Here is a 10,539-nt window from a genome sequence, read left to right as displayed (position 1 = left end):
TATTTATCTACTTGCACTTTGACGTGCTTTCAAACTGCTAGGTTGGCAGGAGCAGGGACCAAGCAACGGGAGCTCACCCCGTCACAGGGATTTGAACCGCTGACCTTCTGATCGACAAGCCCTAGGCTCTGTGGTTTAGACCACAGCGCCACCCGCGTCCCACAGTGCCACCCGCGTCCCACAGTGCCACCCACGTCCCACATCGCCATCTATTTAATGCTATAAACAGCATGTGTACCTTTGGCTTAGCAAATGGGTGAGAGAGGCAGTTGAAAGTGGATATTTAAATGTGTTGGGATATTAAATATCTTGGATATTTAAAGGTGTTGTCTTCTTTTAAAATGTGTTTCTCCCTGCCACCACAACAAACCAAAAAGCCAATTGTGACAAAAGAATTTAATAGTAAACAAAGTGTGGGAACAAAATACAAAAAAAGAAAAAGAAAATGTGCTCCAGAAAGGCAAGGATTACAAAAACATATATACATTCCATACATTTCAAAAGAGACATTTCTTTCTTTCTTTTTTAAAGAATAAACAATAAAGAATAAAGAACTGAACAGAAACCAGGAATGTATTGATTTGTGTATCCTTTACATAGAAGAAGAGGATCAGGAATGGCAGGACAGCATTCCAAGACAATAGCCCACCAGCACTATACTATTAAAGTAGTATCATACCACTTTAAACCGTCACGGCTTCCCCCAAAGAATCCTGAAAGATGTGGTTTGTTCAGGGCACTGAGACTTGTTAGGAAACCCTCAGAGAACTACAATTCCTAGCATTCCTTGGGAAGAAGGATTGATTGGGAACTGTAGCACTGTGATGGGAACAGGGGTCAACTCTCAGTACCCATGGCAAAGTTACCAGGATTCTTTGGGGGAAGCCACCGCTGTTTAAAGTGGTATGATACTGCTTTAAATACCTAGTGCAAAAGGAAGACATCATTATGTGTAGAGCAGCCTTTGCCAACCTGGTGCCTTCCAGGTGTTTTGAATTACAAGCCCCATCAGCCTTAGCCAGCATGTGCTAACTGGAGCTGATGGGAGTTGTAGTTCAAAACATCTGAAGGGCACCAGGTTAACAAAGTCTGGTATCGGAGGTTGATCCCAAGTTAGAATTTCACAGCCAGTTTCTTGGACTGGGGCTCAAAAGGATCATAAGGAACAGGGGAAGACCTGAGCAACTATAAGGCTTCCTGTTTTCCTTGGAAGGGAACAGAAACAACCTATCCACTTCATCCATCGCCAGCGACAAGATGCTTTGGAAAATCTGAGGGGCTGCAGCAGATTCAGATTCTGAGTATGCTCAGCCAGAAAACTCAACTCTGCTTGGTGTTACGTATGCTCTTTACAATGCATAACTGGTTCAGACATCTATGCCAAAGCCTGAAAAAAATATTAAGCTAGATTTGTTGTATTTGCAGACAGTTCTGGATAGGCATGTGGACATTCCTGAATGGTTGAATCAAGTGCTATTTTACTGGCAATCATTCATTGCCAAGAGCAGCACTATCCAGTTGTGCCCTTTCCCACAAATAAACACACCTTGAAGTCATGGCTGCTATTCTGCTGCCTGTATAGGTAAAAACTAGGCTGGGCAGCAGTAGATGTTTGGGGAAAATGGAGTTGAAAGGGTTACCATGAATTGCCATTGGGTCTCCACACAAGGGCAGTCAATATGATGACCTCCAGATGATGCTAGGACTACAACTTCCAACATGCTTTACCAATGGTCCCACTTGCCAGGGTGGATTGAGCTGTAGTCCAGCATCTTGAGAGCACCACATTGGGTACCTCTTCCATTGAGCGACAAGTACTTTGGACTGGCTCTAAACATCTGGAAAATCGGTACAATCCGTCTCCTTGCACAACCATATCTCCCATACAATAGGAAGTCTGTGTGTGAGAGATGTCTTTGGTTACTATCAAAGCAGGCACTGGTGTTGCACTTGCTGTCAGAAAACTAAGTTCACTATTTGAAGAACAGAACACAGCCACCATCTTTGTAGCCTCACCATCAGCCACTGGCAATCCAGGGCCTGCTTAGGGTTTCTGTCTTTTTGGCAGAAAACAGAAAAGCCAGAAATACCAGCACAATATTTTCCACCCAGTGCAGGAATACTGTATCTCAGGTGGCTTTTTTTTAATGGGAAATGTGTAACCACCTTCAAGGTCCTTCTCAGCAGAGTCTTTGACCTTAACACTGATACTGTAACATATGGCCAAAGATTCCTGGAGCAATTATTGTCTTACAGTGAAAAGCACCCAGTGTATTAATAATTCCAATGGTTACCCTCATATTAAATGTGTGGTAGAAATCCCCCCCCCAATTCACCAGTGCTTCCCATCATCCCTCCAAACCCTCAATAAATGATCACAGTGAAAACATTAGTATATGCTATTAATGCAGCTATTGGCAGTGTAGACAGTTCTTCCGAATGGCTACTGAACAATCTGAGGCATTTCACTCCATGCTTTGGCCTTTTTCCTAGCCAGAGAAAGCCAAGGTGGCTCAGCAGGGCTGCACGATGACATTGGTAGGCTTGGCAATGGCCTCGTTTCCTTTTCCATTTGAGGGGCTTCCTGAGGCTTTGTTCTAACAGATGTTGCTGGGGAGAAAAGGAGGACATTAAGTAGGCTCTATGGGGCTAATGAGCACACCCCAAGCATCACCCTTTGGAAACAACCACCCAAGTAGGACAGAACCACCACAAAACATGCCGCCCACCCCTCAGCTTGGACAGTTGCTACAGAAGGATTCTATGGTTGATGACATCAAAAGCTGCTGAGAAGTCAAGGAGAATTAATTCTCCTGCCTCTCTCCTGACAAAAATCAATATACAGAGCAACCTAAGCATTTTTTGTGTCAAAATTGGGCCTAAACTCCAGTTGAAATGGATCTAGAAAATCAGTTTCCTCTGAGAAAGCAAGGATCTGGTCTTTCACCACCCGCTTAAGAACCTTGCCCAAGAAGGAGAGATTGACAACAGACAGGAAATTGCTCAGATTTTTTGAATCCAGGGAGGGTTTCTTAAGGAGTGGTCTTATCGCTGCATCCTTCAAGCAAGCACGAACCACTTCCTCACAAGAAAACATTAATCACCTCCTTGGCTGAGCCAGCTGTCTCCTCCCTGCTAGTTTTTATCAGCCAAGAGGGCCAGGGGTTCAGAGAACAGGCGGTCACTCTGACCGATCCAAGCGCTATGTCTGTGTCCTTGGGCCTTACTGAAACTCATCCAACAGGACAAAGCAGTGCCATGTAACCCCCTTGAGATTAAACTGCGTAACACTGGAGATGAGTTCTCAGCAGATGCAAGTGATTTATTCTTCAAAATGCTTTGTCAACAAGTCACAGTGAGCTCTAATCAGTTTTGCTACCTCCTTTGGGCCAGACTGTAAAAAGTCTCATGCTACCCGGGAAAGTTTTGCATAATGAGGATGCAATCCCTAGCTAGCAGGATGAGCGGTCAGGGATGATGCAAACTGTAGCCCAACAACTGCTGGGAACCCAAGTTTGAGAAACACTGGCTTAAAACAATAAATGAGAAGCTGTGGCCCTCCAGAGGTGGCCCATCAGCCCCAGCCAGCATGCCCAATGGTCAAGGATGGTGGGAAGTGGATTCCAACAGCACCTGGAGGGCTGCAGGTTCCCCATCCCTTGGTTAGGGGATGGCTTCCTGATCCTGGAAAGTGGGGGTCATCAGAGTGCAGGAATTATTGTCTTCCTCAATTAAGGGATGGTGCCTGTGGTGCCTGTGTCGCTGTGCTTCAATAAACTGTGGTTAAGGCAGAGTAAGAAGGGGAAGAAGAGCTATAGCTCATCTACTTTGTATGCAGAAGGTCCCAGCTTCAATCCCTGGCAATCCTTGGGAGAGATTCTGCCTAAAGTCCTGGATGGCTGCTGCCTATCAGGGTAGACAGAACCAAATTAGATAGATCCATGGCCTGATTAAGTAAAAGGCAGTTTTCTAAATTCACAAAGAGATGTGAAATTCTCCTGGAAAGATGGAAAACATGTTGAAGGGGAGGTAGTGGATCTTCTTTCCTGGAAGAACTGTCAACGCTGTACCTCCACCTGTGCTCTGCTTGTTTATTTGTAAATAAGTCGTATGTCCTGGGTGATCAAGGGTTGTCTAGGCTAACCTCCCACTATGCAGGAATCTTCTTCAAAATGAACCCAAGTCTCAGTGAAGACTGCCCCTGAAGTTTTTCACTGCCCATGGAAGAATTGCATGCATGCATCATCCTGCAATATATCCAAATATAGCTGCTATTTCCATCCAAGCACGGTGCTATATCAAAGTTTAAACATCCCTTCCACGTTAGTTGAGCTCAATGGGGGAAGGTTAAATAACCACTCCTGTTCTTTTTTTCCAGTTTTTAATACCTTTTATAGCTGATGGAGCCATCTTCAATGGGACTTTACTCTCAAGTGTACGTACTTGAGGAGCGCTGGTCTTCTTCAATATATTCTCACTGGTAAAATTTGTTTGCTATAAGGCAAAAGAAGAAGAATGCAATTCATGCACTGCAGAGCAGATGAAGCTTGAGTGACTTAAGTCCATTGACTTCAATCAGTAACATATGACTAGTGTTGGATTTCACCCAATGGTTTTTCCAGTTTAACAAACAGTGGTTTAGAAAGTTGGGAGTGAGCTTCAGGCCTAGGCACTCCTTTTCCCTTCCTCCCATTGCAATTGCATCCTAATTACTACTGAAATAGGGAACTCTGGTTTAATGTCAGTGTATTAATCAGGACTCTAAGCCACAGTCAAATCCTTGTTTAAGTGCCTAGTAAGCAAACCAACACAAATCCAGAGCATAGCTGTCAACCTTCAGATTTGAAAATAAGGGATCAGCAGCCTTGAAAATAAGGGATCAGCAGCCTCACCTGTCTCGGGGACAGTCTACGGGATATCTAACAATCCGGGATAGCAGCGGGAAGCAGCGGGAAACGGTGATGGAATAAGGGAATTTCCCTCAAAAGCGGGAAGGTTGACAGCTATGATCCAGAGGGATTCTTCCTACATTGCAGCTTGTATGCCACTTTGCAAGTCACCATCAAAATCCTATCACTAAACTTATATGCAAATTAGAAACTATAAAAATCTAAAACTGAGCAGCATTTGAAAAACACGTACATAAACGTTTTAAGAGCCAGCCTAACTTCATCAAGCCTTAATTACAGGCTCAGTTCCCACTTCTGTCCAATATATCAGACCCCGGAGACGAAAGACATAAAAAGTAACTTTGATTTATACAGACCAGGGTTGAAGCATCAAAGGGGAGTGCAGACTTGGCACTGGCTTCTGGCTTCCTAAACAAAGATTTACCACAGCAGGACTGTTCCATCTGAAAGATGAATGGGTTGGCTGAGCCATGAACAGTTTCTGTGCATAAAGTACTCCCACAACAGTCATAGAAACATAAGAAAGTGACTTATGCTGAGAAAGACTTTTGTTCCATCCACTGACTAACAGTCGTTTTCTAAGGTTGCAGACCCACAGCCTCTTCTGCTGACTCTCACAGATTCAGAGTCAGCTCCCGACAGGAACCAGGGTAGCATCAGGACATGCGTCAGGACACAGACATCAGGACATACATAATGAACACAATGCCCTGGAACAAGGTTTCCCAAACGTGGGTCTCCTCCTGCTGTTTTGGGACTATAGTTCCCATCATCCCCTGACCACTGGTCCTGCTAGCTAGGGATAATGGGAGCTGCAGTCCAAAAACAAATGGAGACCCAAGTTTAGGAAACCCTGCCCTAGAGACCATTATACTGAGGAGAGGGTGAAGCTCTCAGGAAGTCATACGCTCGACCTCCGCTGGTGTTACTATGGTAACCCAGTGCACCTGGAAGCATTATCTCAGAACATCAAGACGTGTGGGATGTGCTCCTCAACTCAAGAGCCCAAGCACTGTGTACTTTAACCCATTGTTCACATGACACCAAAACGAAGTACCCTACACACAAACCCAGAGACCATGTCTAAACTAAGCAGGTTGTGCTTCCTTCCCTGCAATTGTCACAATTTTGAAGTCAAGTTTTGAAGAGTTAGGCTCTTAAAAAAAATAAATCCTGATACCCAAAAGTATTAGTGAGAGTGGCCATGGCTCAGTGGCAGAGCATAGGCAGTTTAATCCCTGGTAGCCAAAGCTGAAGGGGTACTTAAGTAGCAGATGATGGGAACAATGCTGGTTCTAGGTTCTGCAAAGGTGCTTCTTTGGACACCTCTTAGGCTCCTCTCTTGCTCTCTGAGGCACTGCTGCCCATTCCTTGCTCCAGACAACCACCTACTAAGGCCTGTGGATGGTGCAGCCGTGTCCCTTCGCTCATCACTGCCTGCATGCTCAGAGACAGAAGGTGAACACAGGCAGTGACAGCAAAGAGGAGCAGGAAGATAAGTCTGTATGCAGAGTGTGGCAGTGGTCAGGGGCCAGGGCCTTGAAAAGAGCCCAGTAACACCTGCCCTTGGTGCTGGCCCTGGATTGGAAGAATCCTGCTTGAAACCCAAAGAGCCAAACAGTCTGACCTGATGAAGCAGCTTTCTACATAACTATACACACACACACACACACACACACGCACACACACACACACACACACGTACTCATGTGACAAGGTGCACAATTACTGAAAATTAAAATCAGAAATAAAACAATCAGTCAATCTCCGAGTATACCAACGGAGAGCATCCTACAAAACTATCCCGCTAAATGATATGAACAAGGATCAATATGCACCTACCTTTTCCTGCTGAGAAACGCTGCTGTGCTTCTCCCCTCCTTGTTCAGTTCTGGCAGAGGTTTTATCCTCGCATTTCTGTTCTTTCGCAAGAGGGTGACCCTGGAAGCCTTTCTGCTTTAGTTTTGCCATCAGAATCCATGCTGGTTCAGAGGATGTGCTTTCCAGATGTGAGGCCGGGGTTTGCCCTAGGGATTGAAGAGAAGCTGATCAAACTTTCACACTGGCCTCCCTCCTGACGCATGCAGAGCGCCATGCAGCCTTGGTAAAAAAATCTGTTTGGGGACTGCAATCACACGATCACATACACTTAATCCACACACGGACAGGCACAATCGCAAATATGTAAGATTATTATTATTCATCAATTGTATATATTTCCCTTCATCCAAAGGTCACAGTATAAAAACACAAAATACATAACATAAAAACACAAAATACATGACATAATTAAGAAAACAATACCCCCGCTGCCGCCCACCAACACTTTAAAAGGCTGTAGATTGTTTAATCAGCGAAAGGCCTGGGTGAAGAGGAAAGTTTTTGCTTGACACCTAAAGATATGTAAAGGTGGCCCCAGGTAAGCCTCTCTGGGGACAGTATTCCATAAATGGGGAGCCACATGTTCCCATGTTGCCGCATTCCAGACCTCTTGTGAAGGAGCTACACAGAGCAGGGCCCCAGATGATAATGACAGGGTCCGGGTCGGTTCATAGGGAGAGAGGCAGTCCTTGAGGTATTGTGGTCCTGGAACAACCTGGCCACCAGCTGAAGTTTCTGAGCTGTCTTCAGAGGCAGCTTCACCTCTAACACATTGCAGTAATCTAACCAATAGAGCATAGACAACAGTATAGGCTATCCCTATCCAGAAAGGGGTGCAGCTGGGCCACCAACTAAAGCTGATAGAAGGCACTCCAGGCCACTGAGGCCACCTGAGCCTCAAGTGACAGCAATGGATCCAGAAGAACCCTAAAGCTATGTACCTGAACCTTAATGGGTAGGAGTGAACCCCCATTAAGAGCAGGTCTGGGGAACCGCCCACTAACAGTGCCTCCATCTTATCTGGATTGAGCTTCAGTTTGTTGACTATCATCCAATCCATTATAGAGGAAAGACAACAGTCCAGCACATCTACTGCCACACCAGCAGATGTAAAAGAAAACTCCAAAACTCTGGATTACCCCAACTCAACTGTTTCATGCCCTGATGCTGCCCTGAGTACCCAGGTGGGTACAAGCTGGTTGAAACCAACTGCACCCTGCTCACCCAGGTCTCAGTGATACAGACTAGTTCAGCCTCCTCATCCACAATCAGATTCTGTGGTGAGGGAGGTCTTATTCAGCACTGACTTAGCATTCAACAGCAGCAGTGGCAGACCAGAGGGTGGCTGATATGACAAAGCTACTGCCCATGGAAATAGAGGTATATTATTAATCCTTAGTAAGTCTGTTCAAGTCCACACAGACACACACACAAAGTTTGTAAAAAAGGAAAGTTATTAAACACCCTTTTATTGATCCAGACTCTGCAAAGTGCATAATTCCAAGAAGAGGAATTCAAATCATGTCAATGCACAGCTGAACAGCAAACCCTGCATTACAGTTATTCAAAGCCTCAAACGTCAAAATGCATCCTAAAAACTGCAAAAACTGTTCAAGCTATGGTTCAGATGATCTATTTCTAACTGACGTAGTGCTTATGTATCTGACTGATGGATTTTTGGAATGAATGAAAGTAAACTCAAATGTTTTTATTGGTTTATTATGTCCCAACGTTCTGTGAACTTGAAATAGTATATATGCACAAAAATAACAATTTAAAAGTCCACTGTGTTCATAGTGCAGCCATGCCCACAGAACCTGTATAAAAACGTGGTTTTCTGAATGTATATACAGGGGTGGAATTTTGGCATAAATGCAACCTACACATTAAGAAATAAAGGTAATTATGTACACCAAATACAGACAACTTGTTGAACCACAACTCCCATCGTACATGAGCACTAGCTATGCTGGCTCAGGCCAATGGAAGCTGGATTCCAGCATCATCTGTTGGGCGACATGCAGATGTTTGCAGCATGAAACACAGCTGTTTCACACATCTGCCATAACGTGTAGCACTCTCCTGAGCATTCATGCATTACCAAGCAGCCAACAAGCAGATGCCTCTAATAACACAAATACCTGAGAGCTTGCCTATCTGCTGCTTGGCTTCATCTTCGTCAGGTTTGGTGGCTTTGATGGGGTGGTTCTCCTTTTGGAAGATGGGTTTTGGAACCGAAGCTTGAGTGCCACCTGTCAGATTTTGGGGAGGCTTCCCAGAACTTGATGGCATCAGATCTTCTTTGACCAAAGTAGAAGAGGTTCCTGGAACCACAGATGTCAGTTGCTTTGCAGGCTCGTGATACTTCTGCTGGGTTCGGTATTTCAATAGAGAGGGTGTTCTCCTCAGCTTAACCCCAAATGGGCTCTCACGGTCAAGCATATTTTCTTTTGGCCATTCGTTTGCAGAATTTAAGTTGGCGCCAACAGTCCCATTACCCTTGTCAAGACACTCTGGGCTCCTTACTATATATCCCTCTGTGGCTGCATCCAACTGGGGCATTCCTTCAAATAACTCTGGTCTTATGGGTGAAGAAGGGGTGCTTCCAGGGCAGGAACTATCCATGGAACTCGAACCCCCCGAAAGAGACCTCTGCCAGGCTGATGCAATGGTGAACCTGGCAGGCTTAGCAGAAGAGGACTTTGGGTGGGCCTTGGCAATCTCATCTGGACCTTTGCTTTCTTCCATTTTCACACTTCCTGGTAAGTCTCCGGCCTCGTCATCAGAACAGCTACTTTTAGGAGCAACCTTGGGGGATCCTGCAGAGGACAGACCTACCGGAGAAGGGTTGCTCAGGTTTCTAAAGCTGGCATCCTCTTGCCCGCCTCGGCTGCTGTTCAAATCAGAACAATAAGGTTCATTTGGGTGGATAGGTTTCTCACCCACGGCACTGTGAAGTGGAAGCTCATCTACTTGGGAATCTGAGATGGCTGGTCCTCCCTGTGGAAAAGCTGTTGGCTTTGTGTGGCCTTTGCACAGTTGAATTTCCATATCTGCAGACCGTCCTCCTGTAACTTCTTTGGGTATCTGGTGTTTTTCAAGGGCTGAGTCTACAGCCTTCTCTGCTTCTGTGGGAGCCTCCATAGTGGATGCAGAAAACTGTGGACCGTGCAGTGCAGGGTCTTCCTGAAGCGTGTCCCTGTCACCAAGCCTATCTTCTGCTTTATAAATATGTATTGCATCACTGCCATCAATGGAGTCTTTTGCTTTTTGATCTACAGGTTGTAGGCAAGGTATGTTGTGACACTCTTCTGCTGCATCAGGGTCCTTATCCATGCTATTCCCAGGCAAGGCAGCATCTAAGCATCTAATATCTTCTGTTTCAGTCTGCAAAGGTTCAAATTTCTCAATGATCTCTTTCACGGAGCTCTGTGAGTTCGACGTGACGTTATCAGTTGGTTGCCCAGTTGTTTTCACCCCTTCCTCCTCCATCTCTTCTTCTTTGTGCTTTGTTAGAGAGGACAGTGCATTTGGACAGGACACTGTTACAGAAGCCTGGAGATCTGTTTCCATACGGTTCTGGTTCTCAGATTCTAATCTGCAATTCTCCTCAGCACCAGGGCCAGCATTCCAAGAATAATGCAAAGCATCAGAGGCCCTTGTCATGGATAATGCATCATTAGTTTGACTCCCATTTAAGTTACTGGTATTCTGGATTGATAGGCCTAAGTAAGAAAGGAGGAGAGAA

General features: G+C 45.2%; 1 protein-coding gene across 2 annotated transcripts in view; it reads right to left on the bottom strand.

The window, feature by feature from the left end:
- Nucleotides 1–378: 378 nt before the first annotated feature.
- Nucleotides 379–10,539, bottom strand: part of KIAA1210 — a 43,210-nt gene continuing 33,049 nt past the window's right edge. For both annotated transcript variants that reach the window (XM_080991092.1, XM_080991093.1), the window contains 5 exons: nucleotides 8,933–10,516; nucleotides 6,753–6,937; nucleotides 5,267–5,353; nucleotides 4,389–4,494; nucleotides 379–2,610 (listed from right to left, as the gene is read on the bottom strand). In XM_080991092.1, the coding sequence (XP_080847218.1) occupies nucleotides 2,444–2,610; nucleotides 4,389–4,494; nucleotides 5,267–5,353; nucleotides 6,753–6,937; nucleotides 8,933–10,516 (2,129 nt within the window). In that variant the 3' untranslated portion in view covers nucleotides 379–2,443. The remainder of the gene's footprint in view (nucleotides 2,611–4,388; nucleotides 4,495–5,266; nucleotides 5,354–6,752; nucleotides 6,938–8,932; nucleotides 10,517–10,539) is intronic.

Source organism: Podarcis pityusensis, assembly GCF_964106645.2.
Source record: "Podarcis pityusensis genome assembly, chromosome: Z".
In the NCBI taxonomy this organism is placed as follows: Eukaryota; Metazoa; Chordata; class Lepidosauria; order Squamata; family Lacertidae; genus Podarcis; species Podarcis pityusensis.
This window is presented reverse-complemented; position numbering and strand designations above follow the sequence as displayed.